Genomic DNA, 20,210 nt, shown 5'->3' with positions numbered 1-20,210 from the left:
TCCCAGTATTAACTCTACCAATGCTTCGGGACCATAAATGGGCCAGTGTTGCCCGCGCGGCGCGTATAAACAGTGCAAAGGCGCGGGGGCGGCGCGGCGGCGGCGTCGTGTGCAGGAGCGCTCAGGCTTTCAAGGGTGATGGATGATGATGATGATGTTGAGTTCTCACCTGCGGGCGCGCGGCGAGGTGCACGTGCCACAGCTCGGCGTCGCCGGGCACCTTGGCGGTGCACGTGAGCTTGTCGGAGCTGGAGCCCAGGAAGTAGCCTCGCTCCACGTTCTTCAGCGCCCAGCGCCCGCTGTTGTCTTCTGACACGCTGCCGGGGGAAACTTATGTTAGAAATTTGCACAAAAAATCCCACTTAATTGTAAATTAAATTGTAGTTGTATTGTAATACGGGCAAACGACAACCTAATTCATCATGACCACCAAGATTTTGATATAGAATTTTTTATTAAAATCTCAGTCAGTCGCACGTAACAAGGTTATCATGACCATGCTCTTGACTCTATTATTTTTATTCTATTGTATTGACTCTAGTAGTCAGACGTTGTAAAGATTTTAAGAAAAAGTACGCTAGTAACTAAAACTATTTGATGACTATAAATAACTGTTTGGATAACAGGTTGAAAAATTGCGAAAGCTCCTCAGAGTGGCAATGAAAAAGTTTGTGTTTATAAACAAAGCTCCCGCCGCAAACACGCGAGTCAATTACCTCCGGCGACGGACAATTAACTTATTACTACAGACGGGTTCTTTCTTTTATTGTTTTGCAGTCGCAGATGGAATGAATACCAGCTTCATTCGTTTAATAAAAACGAAATCACGAAATGACCCTTTGGAATTAAGGCATCTTTCCTACAATATAACCAGCCCTTAGTAATATTTATGTGCGACCTTATTTTCATTCAATGGTGAATGAAGTCCCAAGAAATTGATCAATTGAGAATGTTACTAGGTATGCAAAATCACTTGAAACCTATGTTACAGTTAAGCTTTTACATTTACAAATACATAAGTTTTTATTTCATTCAAAAATACCCAGTAGTTATGATTTTATAGGCATTCAAAGTTCGCTTAAATATTGAGTCCCGCCGACGGTCACGTGACCCCGTGTGACGTACATTCACAGCGTCCACTCACTAGAAAACGGATATAAACATACTTAATTTTTTTTTTTGTAAATACAAACTTATTATAGGTACATATTAACACCCAGACCCATCACAGAAATTAAAATTGAACCAAACCCAAACTTGATGCGATTGTGTCGTTTTATTGCGAATTACCTTCCAGCTCCATCATTAGACCCCGATTACTATATAGAATTAAAATACTCATCAATACAAAACGAACGAGCCCAAACTCGATGCATTTAAGTCGTTTTATTATAGAGTTCCTATGGCCACCTTCCAGCTCCATCATCAGATCAGCTCCATGTCATCATAATATTGCATGGTCATCCAAATCACATGTGTTTGCGACATTTCAGGTTAATCGGTTGCCTGGAAGTGGGTCTTAATTCAGCTTGCAAGATTCCACCCATACAAATATGAGCCAGTCGTTGTAATATGACGTCACGCGCATAAAATGGCGGGCCGGCCGCCGCCCGCACTTTTAAAATTCAATATCTTGGAAACTAATTGACGTATCGAAATAATTCTTTCACGTGTATTTTTTATTTTTAACAGAGAATACAGAAAGCTAAAAAACAAAATTAGTGAACATTCTTCATTAAAAAGCAAAGACCATAAATCTCAATAAGCAAATACTCTCTTGGCAAATATTTGTTTACCGATCTCATTAGCAAATACGCGAGCATGAGAACTAGGTAGGTACCTCACATTGTACTACCTTATCGAAATATTACATCAAATCAATTAATCATAGCGCTTCTTGATACAAAGATGCTTATTAGCAAAAGAACGACACTCCTCTCCCCTCTTGACGCCAATTACTACTTTTTGTTTGCTAGCCCGTTATTCAGAATCCCCTTTCTTATTTCCATACTCCAACGCAAATTGAACATTATGCGGAGTATCATTCAACTCATTTTCATTAAAAAGTAGCTAACTGTAGAGATGAAGTGATGCTGACTTAGCGTTTTCAAAATTCAAGAAGTCTTCACAAAGGAAAGCTTGCGTCGTTCCTACTTGATGTTTCCGAACGTTAACCAGCATTCGTATTAAAATGACTGCGCATTATAACTGTTATTTGCACAATAGAAATCGTTTTATTGCTGAATGCTAAGCCGCTGCAACATTAAGATTACTGAGTTTGCTTTTAAAGTGGGGAACTACCTACCTATAAAGGTAATATTTATAAACTTTTATTGTACCATAATCCATAGGACTAAAGCCAGGAAACATGTTTGTGCCCTTCAGAAACTAGCAGTCACCGCAAACGGCGACCATTGTGAGGCGATGAGAAAGCAAAACAAAAGGCGACTGGCAACACAGTCTATACCCTATGCGAGGTAATTGAAAGCCGTCTGGCGACGAGGGTGGTGCGTCGTAGACAGGAAGCTGCGGACGAACACACCTGGGTGTGGACAAAGCGAATCATTCGTGAGGGTCTATTAATTTTAATCCTATTCTCGTCCTCAATTACTCCTTTTTATGGGACTTAAGGGAATATAAAAACAAAATGTCGTGTGCATTAGACAAGAAATAAAAACATGGTGACATTTTCATTTCTCCTGCGGTTTTAAATGCCAGTTGCGCATTTAACTCAAATGGCACTATTGGGGCAAAGCTTTTTCAAAACGACAGAGGTAAAGTGGGCAACTTTTATTGTGCTTGGTGCTATTGGACTTTTAAAGTCGTAACTTATGTTACTATTTGATATAAAACATGTTCATCAGTTCACGATTATTCAAAATTACTGAGGTTTATGTACGTAGGTATTTTAGGCATTTAAAGAATCTGAAGTGGTCATAATTTTCCCAATCAGTTTTCCCCTGGCACTTTTTACGCATTTTCAAGTTTTGCTCAAGAGGGTTTCAAGCTGTAGGCATAACTTTGCCAAACGATCATTAAATTTGCAGTCGCATTTATAGCTATGTCTACACAATTCGAACCCTGAAGGTCACCACGTGAATCGGGTACTTGTGCCATTAAGATAGAGTCTAATCTCCATTAACATCTGCCTCCCTACCGGGATACGAGCACCCCCAGTGTCCTTAGTTTGGAACCCCTCCGCTCAAACACTTGTTAAAACAACTTGTCGTGAAGGATCAATAATTTTGGAGCTTGCTTTTGTCAGGTTAACAAAGATCTAATATTTATCATTCAATGTCACCACAGAATACACCTCTCACGGTCGAGATTCCTGTTTTAGACAAGAAATGATTATTTTATTAGTATTTTTATTGAAGGAATATTACCCCACACAGGTTGTCTCCCATAAGCTTCGTATGTACGTCAATGACTAACGCGGTAGTAGGTACAAAAAAATTGCGTCCAGACATTGATTTTATTTTCAGGGATTGCTAAAAATGGAGCTGAAACGTCCGCACATTGTGGGATGTTATTTCAGCATTGCAGCAATGAATCAGAAGTGAGTCAGACCGCTTTCTCCCTTTTATTTACTTACTGAAGAAATGTCGTGACTCATGGCTGACAGAGAACTGTTATCTTCGCCTGTATACCGAACAACTACATACAATCAATAATAGACACAAGCCAATGACGCGACGCGAACTAGTCAACACAAACAATAACTTGTTCATTTATGATCTGTTTAAGTTATTAAACATTTATTTATTCAAGCACAAAAATAATCCAATGGACAACACGCATAAGTTGTAATATTAAGTTAAATTATGACTTAATTTAAAGTTTAGATCACACACATTACACTAGTTTTTATTTCACCTCAATCCATCCAGTATTACCGAAGATAGAGCCTCGAGAAGTTTACGGACTTTTTAAAATTTTCAAAAATTTCCAATATTCGCGCGTGACGTCACAACATGATTTTGCAGCCCCCGCACGTTAACCCATTTACCACTTTTTGTCTTTTTCCAACTAAAATAAAATTTTACCTAACTGACAACTGTTGTTAGTTGTCATCGTTCAATCACATTTCAAACTATGCGCTATAAAAGTAACCATTATTATGCCACCTATTGCCAATTTTGTGCACTATGAAGCCATTTTTACATTTCATCATCATCATCATTTCAGCCACAGGACGTCCACTGCTGAACATAGGCCTCCCCCAATGCATTTTTACATTTATGCACTTAAATATAAATTTTCTGGAAAAATAACCAAGTTTGTGTCTCTGTGCTCAATAACGAGTAAATAGTCCAGTTATTTGTTAATTTTACTTGGAAAGTTTTCCGGAATTTTTGAAAATTGGTGAATAAATAGATTTCGCTATGTTCTTTCCGAATTTTGTGACCTCGTTTATAGCCGCGCGCGCGCCCGCCTTATTGAAAAAAATCCGCCTTAAAAAAGGTTTTTGACAACTACTTTATTCATTTTATAATTTTTGGGACATAGACATAGACAGCTTTGATAAATGTGATCATGTAATGTAAGTGAAATAGATTTAGAGTTGTGAAACAGTCAAATTAATGTACCTGCTAAATTGCGAGTTCTTTTTTCTATGATCATGGCAGGACACGCTGCCGGGTGTCCTAAATATGCTGAAGTATAAAAAAATTCGCGTTGCTGAAGTATAATTTTTTTTGTCTTGTTTGTTTCTACATTACATAATTGTATCCTACTATTATTATAAATGCGAAAGTTTGGATGTCTGGAAGTTTAAAATAAAGTAAAGTAATGTTTATTTCTCACCAACATAACAGATAGGTAATATTATGATAACAAACAATTAGGAAAAACAAAAAGTAAGAATGTTGGTGGGTTGATACCTGAACTAGGAAGATTCCTGTGTCTCAGGTTTGTTACTCTTTCACGCAAAAAGTACTCAACGGATTTTGTTGAAACTGTACAATATTATTGTTTGTAACCCAGATTAACATATAGGCTATAATTTATGCCGATCTGTGATACTAAATTTCACGCGGGTGAAGCCGCAGGCAAAAGCTAGTAGTGATATAAATAGGAAAGTTTAAGGTTCTGAAACGTGGTCGCTTACTATGGGCCTCATAAGAAGGCTCAAGGTCACCCAAAGGGTAATGGAGCGGGCTATGCTCGGGGTTTCCCTGCGTGATCGAATCAGAAATGAGGAGATCCGCAGGAGAACCAAAGTGACCGACATAGCACGCAGAATTGCTAAAATCAAGTGGCAGTGGGCGGGACACATAGCTCGTAGAGACGATGGCCATTGGGGCAGAAAATTTCTTGAGTGGCGACCACGGGCTGGAAGACGTAGCGTGGGCAGGCCTCCTACTAGGTGGACCGACGATCTGGTAAAGGTCGCGGGAAGAACCTGAATGCGGGCAGCGCAGGACTGTTCATTATGAAAAACCTATGGAAAACCCAAAGGCCTCTCGCCTTTGTCCAGCAGTGAACGTCATTTGGAACGACGAAATAGGAAAGAATGTAAGTATCAAAAATCTTCTCTAAGGCAGCATTTTTCCAATTTCGCAACGAGCGCGGCAATCACACTTAACTAACAGACTAACAGAATAGCGAAATCTATTTTAATCACCAATTTTCAAAACTCACGGAACACTTTCCAGGTAATCACGTTAATTTGTACCAAACGACTGGACTATAATTTAATTGATATAAAAATTGAGTAGGTACATCTTCTCAAAAACAAAAGAACTGGTGCTAAAAGGGTTAAGTGACGTTTTGACATTTGTAGAGGGCCTTGTAGAAGGGGAGGCTATGGTGCTGAATGTGGATTAACTTGAGTGTCATAGTAACTTATTAGACTGCTAAGCTTGATGATAAAAAGAAAAATATTTTATTCAATGTACATACTAGTCTGGTCATAAGTTCTGTCATATGATAATAACTTTTGAATTTTGAATGAAGGTTTCAAAAACATTTTTTACTGAATTAGAATTAAAAAGAAAAAATGTGCGATAGTTCGAATTTTATTATGTGTAGTGGACGCATAAAGAAGTCCGAACTGTAGTTGTCACGTTGCATTGCTACGCGCCAGAGCAGATTTTCGTTGTGCTGAAAAAATTTTGTTTATCTTTTCATTAAATGATAGGTATAGGTGTACCAGAATCTCATGGCAAACAAAAATATTGGAAAAGTGTGTCTTTCATATGGCAAATGTCTATGGCTTTATTGTCACCTGTCAACGTAAATCAAGTGAACTGTCAGTCGCTGCAGAAATTTTGTAATCTCTTCATGCCTATTTGTTATTTTTGTGAAAAAGTCGAAAAAGCTCAAGCAAGTTACATTGTTTTCAATGTGTATTGTAAAATAAGGCATAATTTTAAAGTCAATCTTTGATTTTAAAGCGCGTCGTTGAGTTGACAGTAAGTTGGAGTGAAATTGGATACATTTAGTTTATTACCTAACTGCGTCAGAAGGATGTTTTTTTTTAAATATTATTCTTATAATAGCTGCTTTATCGGGGGATTCAGGTGTACCTCATAAATTGGTGCAGAGGAATGGTGAAAATGTTATGACCATGTAAATAAAATTGAAAAAGATTTCATCAAGTAAGATGTAAGATAGAATAATTGAAATGGTGGAAGAGCAATTTATAATAAATAACTCTTTATCTTGATCATCTATTGAAGAAAAGTGGAATCCTTGGAATCGTTTTCTAGTTCTGAATGAAGTGATTAGTTATAAGTATGATACATGGGTGTTTCTCTGCTATTTGGAAAATCGTCCATACAAGACTGTCCTGAAGTAATTTTATTAATTGTTGAGAAATTTTGCTAATGAAATTCAGGGCAATAGTAATTTAAATACATATCTAAAAAAGCCCACACATTTTCCCCTTAGTTTTTGAGTTATTGGCGATTTTTCGCAAAACTGCGACAGGGGACTGTTGCAACCACCCAGGGGAATGTTTTATGGACAAAAACAATTAGTATTTTTCTTTAAGTAAACAAACTCTTTATTTTTCTTTGCCATTATAAAAATATGTAAGTTTTTGAAACAAAAAATATTATTATTAAAACAAATATTACTAATTTATAATGACTTTTCTTAAGCCTAATAACAGTAGCATTAAACTTAACGAACAATTAAGTTTTAAGGCTTAAATTGTATGACACTAAAGTCAGTCTTTATAATAATTAAAAATGTAGTATCCTGCCTTTTAAAACAGAACCAAAAAAATACAAAAAGTAATAAACAAAAAACGTTATTACTGCAAATTTTTGTTTTTTGACCCCGTTTCTGGTGAATGTAATATTGAAACGCTATTCTTGTTATTTCGTGTTGGGTCAGATGATCTTAAAGGCGCCTGATGTTCTTCTGCGAAATCTTCTGAATCAGATGTAGGTATTTTCTCTTCCGAAATTATTTGTTCATTATCATCATCATCATTTCAGCCATAGGACGTCCACTGCTGAACATAAGCCTCCCTCAAAGACTTCCATGTTGATCGATTCGTAGCGGCCTGCGTCTAGCGCCTTCCTACTACCTTTATAATGTCGTCGGTCCACCTTGTGTACCGTAAAACGCAGCGTGGGACGTCCACGCGGCCTCCACTACAGAACCTTGCTGCCGATGGGCCATCAGTTCTGCGTACTATGTGCCTTCCTATTGCCACTTCAGCTTGCTAATCCGTCGGGCTATGTCACCGACTTTAGTTCGTTTACGGATCTCCTCATTTCTGATTCGATCTCGTAAAGAAACACAAATTATTTGTTATGTCTTCATGACTTTCTTTTTTGCACGAAACTTAGCACAGTGCTCCCTCCAAACCTTTTTTACAGCCTTATGCTCACGACAACTCATATCTTTATCTGATTTTAATTAAAATTTTTCTTTTTTCTTCTTTTTTTCAATTTTTCTTTTAGGGTAATGTTTCAAGTCGATGATATCATAATTGCACAGTTATACGTTTTTGTTCTAGAAATTCTTCTCATGTTTCGCGTAGCTTCTTTTTCGGTGAAATTTTGGGATAATACCTACTAAAAAGACGTTATTTTAGTGGTCAAAACCTAGGAAAACAGTAGTATGAACAGTCCCCTGTGGTATGAACAGTACCCTGTGCTATGAAATGACAGGGGAATGTTCGCCAGGGGAATGTTATTTTTAAGTGAATACTTCATAAAACAATATCATTTAAAAACATTAAAATAAACGCAACTTATGTGGCTACATACTAGAAGATTAATTAATTTAAACAAATTGTCGTTATTAAAACTCTTAAAATAGTAAAAAAAAGGCTCACCAGGGGAATGTTTTCACTGACGGCCGAGACGCGTGGTTCACCAGATGACGCAGTAGTAGCATTAAACAAAATAGCGGCTGCCCACTAGCTACACAACTGAACAACCTTAACACCTATTGCGTTCCGTTTCGCGATCTAAGTGCTTTGCGCCAAAACTAAATATGACTTTAAATCGGTTTTAAAATTTTAACAGGGGAATGTTTTAATAATTTGAGGACAGCATTCTCAGAAGGATATTTTGATTAAAATTATATTGTAAACATTGTTTGTGATGTATTAAGATGCTAACTGTTATTGTTAATGTATTTGGATATTTTTTATTCAAATATCAACAGCAATATAATAAACATTTGTAACAATATGTGTAATTCTGGAAAAGGGACGTACCAGGGGACTGTGATTTGAGACGTTTGAGGTTATTTATTCGAATATTCCATGATTAAATTACTAAATATGCTATGTCATGCTAAGAATACCTAATTCTATGTCGGTATTGATACAAAAACCTGAGAAATTTTAAGGTTTACTACATAAATTTAGCTTGGGACAGCGATTTTCCATTTAGTGGAGAAATGCCCACATAATAAAATTAGTTACATAAAGTAATATACGATTTACTTATTTTTCAAGACATTTTCCTATTATATTACTGACGGGATTGCTACCATGTACCTTAGTTTTGAGTTTCCAATATTTCGGCACTGTTGCAAGCGCCATGGTCACGGAGTAACTGAAGAAATTAAAACCAGACATCGTTCAGATGTGCGTTCAAAAGACCTGAGATTCAAAAAATCCCACGTTTTGTTTAAACAGTAAGCGAAAAAAAAGTGACTTGAAAATGGAATACAAAATGATAAGGTATGGTAAATGATAAGTCTTTATCAATGAAGAAGCAGAAGTTCAATTTCATGTGACCTCCATCTAGGCTAGTTTCCATCGTCACTCAAAGTTTGGCTGCGGTCTCAAATTTGGGCTTAATTGAGGTATTTTTTGGGTGAGAGGCATAAGAACTAATGCCGTTTTATATCAAAAATTCATACTTAGAGGTAATCAACCAGGTACAAAGTATTTCCTTGTATGTTAGTCTGCCACTCTTTAGTAAGTCCCGAAATCCCCGCTTCGGCTCCCCTACTAACCATTCTAACCATTGTACACAGATAATATCTTGCATGCTGCTTTTCATGTTACTACGTCACATTTTCAAAATCCGCGCGGAAAATCGCTCCGAGCGGAAGAGCGCACTTTGAGCTTGAATATTTCAGTCATTTTTAAAGATATCAAAAAAATAAAAATACAGTATTCATTCTAATTTTTTGTAGTTTTTTTTGGCATCTTCAACAAAAATTGTGCGCCATGTCCATTATCGTTTTTTTAATTTCCGTGATTGTTTTGTGGTTAATTCAATTAATCTTTCAAGAAAAGATTGTTTTAACCTGTTATGTTCAATGTGTTATACAAGTAGTATAAATATTATTTGATTTATGAAATATTTGTTTCACTTGAATCAGATGGATGTACATTGTACACAGCTCAACAACATTGTAACTCTAGAAAGTCCATCCATCTTTATCGATATTTTTTAAATTGTATTTTTAGATTGTCACGTCAATAACTTTTGAAGTTATAACTCTTTGATACGAGTACAATGACTCTACTAACTAGGATTCACATATTATTATTATATTAATGGTCCTACTTGAATCACTTGAACACGACACTTCGAAAAGGATTTAGGAGTATTTTACTGTATTTTATTGAAAAAGAGGCTTGACACAAAAGTGAGTTTCTTCCGCCACTTCTTCTCAGCACCAGCCCATATGTTTTCCCGAAGTGGTGGTAGGGCAAGCTATATTTGGGACATGTATAGTGCCCTGGAATATGTGCACTGCATAACTGAACAGTGAGTGACAAGATATTATGTTTTGATTAATTTAGTTCGTTATATTAGTCACCTTCTGCTCCACTGCTGGTAGGTACATCTATTTGTCTTATATTTGACTTGTCATTCAGGTAAACCGTGAGAATGACTTCTTCATCCCTGGTTTAATAAAAATAATAAAGCCTTATTCCGGATCCCCCGGCGTTTTTTGCGACGACTGCGCCGCATACTAATCCGCTGCACCCTGACTCACCGGAAGCGAAGGTTTTTGAACGCGTGCGCATAAAACATTTTGTTGGACGATTCGTGTTTAGAGTCTTTAATATTGTCTCTTAACTCCTAACTGCTTGACGACAAACGTCCGATTTTAGTTGCATCAGATTTATGGGAGTTTTGCCCCTAAAGATAGAGTCGTGAACATACTTTTTATGAGCTGTTAAAATGAGATTTCCATAAGCCTAGGCGCAGACCACCGACTTTTAGTTGGCCGATAGTTGGGCTCGATTCTAATTTGTATGAAGAATCGGCAGATACCAAATCGGTGTAATGTGCGCACTTTATCCATACCGTTTACCAACAGCCCGATCCTACTATCCGCCAACTAAAAATCGGTGGTAGATTTTGTATGGCAAGGACAAACCACTTCTTCGCAACTCAACTGACTAACTATGTACCTATTGATTTCAAAGCTACTAAAAGCTAAAATATACATATTGATAAATTAATAACCTACCTAATAGGGAGATTTTATTGTAAGAAGTTGTGTCGTTTGTCATGGCCCATGGGTTTGCGTAAAAAATTGGTTAACACGTACCTAATTTGGAATTTGCTGCCGGCCTCCTTCTCCTCGGACTCGCAGGTGACGTTCCCGAACGAGTCCACGGCCAGGTACTTGTCGAGGTGCGAGCGCAGGTAGATCATGCCTGGAACAACGGGCAGCATTATTATTGGTTGGTTCACCTTAACACCATTTATTGCCTGCACTGGTTAAGTACGAATCAGGTTCGAGCACTGAGGGTCTTCTTCAACCATTTTTATTCCTACAACGGAGATGCTTTTGGCTTGTATCTCACTTAAGGAAAGTTATTATTAAACAAAAATAAGATTCTGTACCTAAACAAAACGAAGGTTAAGGAAGCAAATAGCACTAATGTACATACAAACAATAAACTGTTCTTATAACTTAACTAACTAAAAAAAAACTAAACAAGTATGTAACTAAATTAAACTATTGATTGAGTTGCAATAAAGTAGAGTTTGTAAAAAAGCTATTTTTATATTTTACGAGTCTCTACATCTCAATCAAACATCTTGGATTACCATGTTCGATTACACATTGTAATCTGTATTTACCGATATAATAATGGCTCAACAGCTCAAGTGTATGTTTGCAGACTGATTATAAACAAACACCATCAATCTATGTTCATCCCGAGCTCGAGCTGCGATTATCTACTTGATTATTAGTTAGTAGTTTAAATGCCTCTATGGATTACCTGTGACGAGGCAAATTTAGTGTAAGCCATTATCTGTTTCCAATTAACATTAGAAGATAAATATTGTGAAAGCTGGAGATTTAATGTAGAACAATACGTGTTTCTTAGGGTAAACCGTTATAGACACTATAGTGTTTTATGACTTTGTGTTAAATGCGAGAGGGACAGTTATCTTCGATGAAGAAGAACGTACATGTGATATTCGCTTACAAAATAGTCCACCCTATTTTCCTCTAGAAAAATGACATCTTTTGTTTATCAAATCTGGAATATTAAAGCTAACATAAAGCTTGCCCACTCTTCTAGCACTCCAACCTCAGCTGACAACTGACACCCGGCACAAACACCTGAGCGGCACGCGGCGGCGTATCGATCGCTCGTTCGGAGTACTTCGGAGGGGCAGGACCAGGGGCCCGACCCTCTCGCAGCGAGGAGGGACGAGGCCATAAAATTGGGAAATACACCGAAAGTGCAGTCAAATTGAGAGGGCGGTATATTTAGTTACGATTCAATCATAGGCAACAACAGGACGAAATCTTTTCCATGTGATGAGCATACGGTGTTCAATGAACTGGGGCATAGATAACTGGGGTGAGAAATCTTATGGTCAATGTTATGGTCAGGTTACTTACTCGTATATTACTTTTTATGGGAAGCTGTAGATGGAGTCGTACGTCGTAGTCGACGACATAACTTACTATCACCCAGATTATTATTTCGTAGTAATATACATGGGTTATAGAGTAACAAATCAAATAATAAAATTAAAAATAACGTGTAAAGCCGCTCATTTAGTGGCTTCAAGCTCGGAAGCCAAATGAAAGCCCTCCTCCCAAACAGAGAGGGTGCTCCGACAATTAGTACCAAAAACGACGACATAGGACGATTAGGTTATCAAATCATTAACTGTTAGGTTTCGAAAAAAACTAACACTGTTTAAGTTTTAAATAGCACAACATTGAGAGTAATAAATGAATCAATCTATCTAAGCTAAATAAATATAAATCCATAAAATTACTTACTTTGAAAGTAGAGCCCAAAGTACAATAATGATGATTCAAAAAGCGTTTAACCACCCGTAAACATTGCTATCAGTATCAGTCAAAATCAATTAGTATCCACTAGCGGCCGCCCGCGACTTCGTACGCGTGGATCCCGTTTTACCCCCTTCATCTGTCTTACGCGGTTTAGATTTTTTCATACAAATGTTTTTTCCCGCTAACTCCCGTTCCCGTGGGAATTTTGCAATATCCTGTTGTAACTAAGCTTTAAGTTTACTAAGGTACCTGCATGCCAAATTTCAAGCGTCTAACTTAAGCGGTTTAGATTTTTCATACAAAAGGATTTTCCCGCTAATTCCCATTCCCGTGGGAATTTTGCAATATCCTGTTGTAACTAAGCTTTAAGTTTACTAAGGTACCTACATGCCAAATTTCAAGCGTCTAACTTAAGCGGTTTAGATTTCTCATACAAAAGGATTTTCCCGCTAATTCCTGTTCCCGTGGGAATTCCTAAGTATACTATAACCTGCCCAGGAGTATGGAGAATAATTGTACCGAGTTTCGTTAAAATCCGTCCAGTAGTTTTTGTTTCTATAAGGAACATACAGACAGACAGACAGACAGACAGACAGACAGACAGACAAAAATTTTACTGATTGCATTTTTGGCATTAGTATCAATCACTAATAGTTATTTTAAAAATATATTTCATGTACAGAATTGACCTCTCTACAGATTTATTATAAGTATAGATTAGGCCTATCTTTCTCACTAACAGAACTATTGTCAGTAATGATGTTTACAGTTTACGAAATCTTTTAATTAGGTACGAGCATTTGAGTAGACTCTGGGAGGGAAAGGACCATAAAAGCTAAAAGTGCCTAAATATTCATTATTCATTCACGAATCACGACAAACAGATTTAAACAATGGGTCTGTCTAAAATCGATATACCTAATGCCCTGATCAAATTATATCGTAGTTAATGCTCATGCTAGCATGACTGACGATGACATTGAACAATAATATACCCAAACTTTTGAGAACCCTTTTATAATCTTATGGATTTGACATGTAAAGGTTAAAGGACACAGCACGCTTATGAACCCGGAAACGGATCTTAACTGTATCAGCTCGAGGCGGTCAGTATTGTATGTACGAAACTCCTTACTGCAATGCACACTTATCCGCACTATGTAACGTAAACGCCTAGCCTCACTTCGACTCGCGGCGAAAGACCATACGGTATTGATCCCTTTTGGGTTGATGAAGTGTGCTATTATTTGAAATCTACTCACTGTCATTTGCGTTCCCCGAAGCAGGCTCTAACGTCCATATCTGTTTCTTCTTGAGACTGGTGCCGTTGGCGTTGATCTTGAAGCCGAAGGTCTCGGCCGTGAGGTACCGGTACCGCGAGTTGATGAGGCCGATGGTCCACCAGCCCTTCTGCTGGTTCTGCGTGATGATGTCGCCCGCACCATTCATGTCGCCGTTGCTGTGCCCGTTCAAACCGTTCATTGTGATCTGCAGGCAATGGAAATTGATGTTAATAAACAGGTTAAACACAAAACAGCTTGCGATTTAATTTTAAAGTGTTATTTTAAATTCAGAAAATATGGTACACGGCGATATTTTACAAATCACAGCTCTGTGCGCTAAGTTGCAGTTAAAATATTCTCCACCAGCGGTCGCCCGCGACTTCGTACGCGTGGACCCCGTTTCACCCCCTTGGGGGTGGAGTTTCGTAAAATCCGTCCTTAGCGGATGTCTACACCCTACCTGCCAATGTTCTTAGGTGTTATAGTTTCTGAGATTTCGTGATTGAGACCTTTCGCTTTCGCTTTTCTACATAGATTACATAATATGTTATGAAGAAGAAAATTATTTATTTATTTTATTATGAATCAGGAAAAGTTAAATGAACGATGTTATTAGTAATTTGATGTCAGTTCCGACAAAACTAAGCGTTCAAAATAAATATATCAAAATGCTTGCAATAAAAATCAATTATCGTTGTGAAAACAAGTTCCAGAGCGGAAAACACAAAAACAATCTATAAATTAGTCAAACATCCAAACTGACAGGCGTTAAAATACTAGTCAGTGCAATTTGTCACGGCGAAAAGCGCCTTTATAAAAAAGACAGCCGTTGCATCTAAAGCGAGACGAATACTACCAAAACTCATTTCTCAGAAGTCTTGAGATAAAAATAGACTTAAAACAATACCTAGAATATTTTCCTTCTTCGTTCCTTTCCTTTCCTTTGTTTCCCATCTAAAACTGAAGTTATGACCAAGACGTAGTAACGAGGACAGTAAGAATCAATGTTAAGTTTTATTTTAAGTTCAATAAAGATTTTCCATTTACTCAATTCGAAATCACCTTTCCAATTAACTATACTCTAATAAATACATTCGATTGTAATTGCGCCAATAAAATAGAGATGTTTATTGGTATCTTTGAATTCAATTGCAGATGCCCATATAAGCCGATAATAAGTCTCATTCTCCAGCCAATCCATAAAGAGGCAATTGTAATTGCTATGAAACTACGCAAATTAAAACGGTTGGAAAACAAAGGTGGATTCTTATTTGCATGCGAATGTTCATGTGGCCATTTAGGTGCCGTCTGCAGTGCGGTTAAGGGAATTAAACTCGTGCTGGATCAGGCTTTCTATCAGACGGTCACGTCAGACCCCATGCGGGGTCGCACAGCCTCGCAGGTCGTTGTCTAGACGTGAACTCTTTAGTTACGGATAGACAAACCCACGAAACGGATACTGTTCGAGAATTCTGAACTTTATCCCTATCAGCACAAGATTGACGCCGATGATACAGCGTACGGGGCTTAACTTTACGGCCATTTTACTGTTTACTAGTCGAGATTACTCCGTCCGCTAGTTAACCAGCTTCAAACCTAAGAAGATTGTCGAGTAATTTAAGAAATCGTGAGGTGTTACTTGTGGCTGCTTGCCAAGTGATTTCAATTAAATTTATGATAAGTTAACTATTTATTATTTAGGTAGTATTTAATTTTATTAATGTATTCAAAATATAAACTGATCTGTCGAATAAATTTTGACATAATATTGCTCATTATTAATGGAAAGTAAGCCTTGGTTTACTTGAAAATGTATTCAAAATGGCGTTGAAGAAAGTGATATTTATTTATAAGTTTCAAATAAATTAGAATGGTAATCGTAGCATTATCATCTTCGTCAAAACCATCATGCATGACACGCTTCACTGAACATATTATAAATGATGAATTTAACGATTACGTGCGCGGAATCTATTTGATAACATATTTTATAAGAACTTAAAAACGGCAAATTAACCTACAGCAGAACAAAATTAAATATTTTTTGCAATTCAGACATTTCTTCATAAATCGTTATAAGTCTATAAAAAATATCATTTCTTTGCGGAAAATACCACGGGACATTGATAAATCAATCCATCTCATAATCACAAGAGTTTAATGTCACCACGCATCACTTTCCAGAGATTAATGTAGGCACATAAATATTATACAAAATGAAATTAGTATATTCAGCTAAGCACATCTGAAAATACCATAATATTACTCATCATATTGGAGTTTTTTTTCGCCGGAGTTCCCAAGGGCACGATCCCATGACCGCTTCTATATAATGTCATTTTGATTCCACGATTAGTAACCATGTGACATGTAATAGGTACCCGGCCAGGTGCTAGAGTAGTTCTATAGCAAACAATGCTCATGAGCAGGACACAGCCGTCACGGTCCACGTCCAAGGTCTACGCTACTGGGTCAAAGGCTCCGCGCTTGTCATAGTAGGATTATTATGAATTATTCGTTGTAATATCTGCCTACATTTGAGGGAACTAATGCTCTTTATTGTATTAGATTCTGTAATCTGAAAGAACTAGTGGAAAAAGTAACAGTTAACGTTTCTATCTCGAGTATTCGCTAGTTGCCGCGTCGTGGGACTTGCAAAGTATACGGTCACGATTGTTATTTGCTACAAACTATTTCCATGGTTGTGAAGGCAGAAATAAAGAACAGGTGATAGCAAATATGTACGTAGAAATGTCTTGCAGCTGTATTCTGCCGTCTGCCTTATTATAAAAGAAACTTCCAGGATATTCCTCTATTTATTATTGAACTATTAGTCTTTCCCTAGTTAATTAAACAAGGGAAGAAAAAAATGTTCATTTATAGGTATTCTAATCGAGGAAAATGTCTTTTTGCAACGTACCTCATTATCTGACTGAACAGCATGTTTATGTAAATATTATCCCTATAAAGTAGGTAATTAATCAGCATTAACTAATTACGTGGTTCCAGCAGCTAACCAATATTACCGATAGCATCAATTCCCATGAGCCATTTAGTTCTATTTGATCAGTGATTGATAGAGCTATTAACTAATTTATTGGAGCATAGTCTGCCAATGTTCGCGCACAAAGACGGAACTAGGAGCGTCTAGGACGTTGGGTAGGTACGGATAATGCCGGGGCTCGGCGCGCGCGCAGCTACAGACAGGATATAATTAAGGCTTTTTCAAGACCACTGCATGCATCATTTGTCGTGACACTTGAAATTAATGTGCCTTTATATTCATGCGACTAGAGAACGATATTAAAAAGTTACATAGATTTATTTATGACAAATAAATCGACAAGATTATGGTGTAAAGCTAGATAAGAAACGTTTCGCTTTATTACTGTGGCTTTTTGCTTTTGTATCAGCCCACTAAATCAAAGCAACGTCAGACAAATTAACGTTCTTTTTGTTGTTGAGTAAGTTTCTCGATGAGTAAACTTAGGCCTGGAGTGGAATTTTATTACATATCTGCTCTGGAGCGTGGAGCGCAAGATCGCGCTCGTCGCGCTGGCGTCGAGAACCTTGTTCTTTCAATGGATTACACGTTACATCGTTATCGGGTTTCGATTCATTAAATTGTATTAGATTACGTGTATTGGCTATAATTGTATAAAATAAATAAATGTAGCGGAAACCGTAGGCTTAGTGTCAATGTACTTACGACAAAAGAACCATTTTAAAACAAAGGATTTGCCACAGTTGTTTCAATGTCTTCAAGTAAACAGTAATTTGCAATTTTTGTATTGAAGTGTTCCTTATCATCGTTCAGTAAAACTCAAAATACACAGATAAACATTCGTTCGATCCAGTCCAGCGCAATTGCGAAATTGTTAGAAACGTAATTAAATTACGATAATATTTTAAATACTAACTATGAGGAAGTTGGTTATCGTTGAGTTACACCAACGCTAAAACAGGATTCTATACTACTATTGTAATGGAACAAATGTATGGACATACTTAATAACAATGTGAGGTCTTACCAAATCAAAGATAGCGAGGAATGTTCACTTGATGTCACTCCAAAGAACAAGCACATAATCGCATCTAGAAATGTAGACAAGTGTCACCACAACCGCACGCAACCCGATCCCGACGGCCTCTGAATCATCTCTGGGCTCATTAGAGAAGAGCATCGCAATTGCTAGGAAAATAACATTCAACTGCATATAACTAACGTAGTTAATAGTAGAAAATGATAAATTACTTAGGACTGTAATCTCAGTTTGATTGCTTACTTGAATTATATTTATATTTGATTCTGGGAAAGAGCACGATGGAATACTTATCCTATTTGAAAGTGATCTCGAAGTTATTAGCAATTTCTTATCATGAAAAATAGATATTTCGGTTCTATGCTTACTAAAACAAGATGATACCTACGCTCCCACATTAATGAAGGAAATCAATCACTGCCACATAAAAAGCTTAACATTACATTAGCATTTGTTACTTGTATTTAATCCAAATCAAAGGTTAATCCAACACGTGATTAACATTAGTAAGGCCATACATCATGTCTGCATAGGCCATAGAGTCACGAATCACGATGTAGGTACCGCAAATTGAAGCCAAGTAAGTCAGGCAGGTTCAAGTTGTTGTAAAAAGAAAAGAAAATTGTACACCTATTTAAAGTGAATTAAAGTAACACTTCAGTTTCACTTTTTTAAACATCTAAAATCTAGACAATGTATGAAATGTAAGTGAAACCACAGGTGAAACTTCTAAAACTTAAATATCTGTCACTTACAAAATGCAAGCAATATAAAAAATAAGACATTGAACTGAAAGTAAAAATATAGGTACAACACAGCAATAGGTACTTGGTAATGAAAAAAAACCAAGCGAATTGAGAACCTCCTTCTTTTGTTGAAGCCAGTAAAAAATCTGGCACTAAACAATCTGCAACACATTGTATACAAAGACTGACAGACAACAACGTTAAAAATCTTTGTCTGATCTAATGAAGGTAGTCGAGCGCAGTCTAGGCTGGATCTTTCACCGTTACGGCCGTCATTATGAAGAATGATGATTGCAACAATCGCCTCTTAATATTTCATAAAATAACTGTGATTTGTGCACAAAATGAGCGGTTCGCGTTTTCCGAACGAGAATGATAAATTGATCTATAAATTACAGGAAACAGAGTAGAGTTAGAAAGCTTAATTTTTAGGTCAAGTTTTTACCGACTTACATGATACATATTTTAACAATTATCTTTTTGTCTCTTGGTTCTGTTATTAGGTTTTGATTGCGATATGTTGTAAAAAAGTAAAAAAACAAACCGTACCATTAATTTATAAGAAAATTATTTCAATTTCATATGCCACCACGACTATATTCTTCTACTATGTTCTAAGTTGTTCGTAATTTATTCTATTTGAACTACAGTCAATAGCTGTAGTAATTTAAGTAACTGCCGCTTAGGTCCGTTCATTGTCGACACTCGCCATCGTAGACAGCTTACATGACTTGAATCGGTATTCGGTATGTCTGGGCATTATCGGCAGCCACGGCGTGAGTCAAGGCTTTATAATTAGCCCGCTATCAGCCGGGTCTTCGCCCGCAAGTCAGCAGTAAATAAACAACCGAGTGGGCGAGCGCGACCAGATGGGTTGCCTCGTGGAAGTCCATACAAATTTTTTACTTTGTATGGAGCTTTGAAAATTTGTTTACCTCTGGAGTGTGAAGTGAATATAGCGAGAAAATATAAAGGTTAGTGTCTTCCCTTCTCAAAAGCTGCGTGCTGACTTCAAGTTTGTTGATGCAACTACAAACAAGTTTATCCAAGATGTTTCCTAATTATTAATTAGATAAGGTAGTGTTAAAACTGTTTCAACTTGTTATACTGTGCACATAACATTATTTTTTATGAGCCGTAATCAGTTTTTTTTCTACATCTGTTTAATTAAGTACCCAATATTACTATCTAATCAAAAATAATACCAGACTATAAAATCTAATTATTCGAATCTCCATCACTAAATTGGTTATTATTAAAAACAACATCATTGTCCACAGATTCATTACATTCAACTCCCCTGCCACATTATGCCGCAGCATGCAAAAGTGCATTGTGAATCTGCAGTTCAATAACACGCATGCGCCCGGGAGCATGCGACCGGTCGGACTGGTCCAACGGTATCGACCAACGCTGGACACCGGCCGACC

General features: G+C 37.0%; 1 protein-coding gene across 1 annotated transcript in view; it reads right to left on the bottom strand.

The window, feature by feature from the left end:
* LOC135074353 (protein singed) overlaps positions 1-20,210 on the bottom strand; it is a 66,828-nt gene that overhangs the window by 21,266 nt on the left and 25,352 nt on the right. The window contains exons 2-4 of the mRNA XM_063968608.1: positions 13,971-14,196; positions 10,990-11,098; positions 170-317 (exon numbers count right to left, since the gene is read on the bottom strand). Of these exons, the coding sequence (XP_063824678.1) occupies positions 170-317; positions 10,990-11,098; positions 13,971-14,190 (477 nt within the window). The 5' untranslated portion in view covers positions 14,191-14,196. The remainder of the gene's footprint in view (positions 1-169; positions 318-10,989; positions 11,099-13,970; positions 14,197-20,210) is intronic.

This window comes from Ostrinia nubilalis, chromosome 9 (assembly GCF_963855985.1).
Source record: "Ostrinia nubilalis chromosome 9, ilOstNubi1.1, whole genome shotgun sequence".
Classification (NCBI taxonomy): domain Eukaryota; kingdom Metazoa; phylum Arthropoda; class Insecta; order Lepidoptera; family Crambidae; genus Ostrinia; species Ostrinia nubilalis.
The sequence above is the reverse complement of the archived record's forward strand: the minus strand, read 5'-3'. Positions and strand labels throughout refer to the sequence as shown.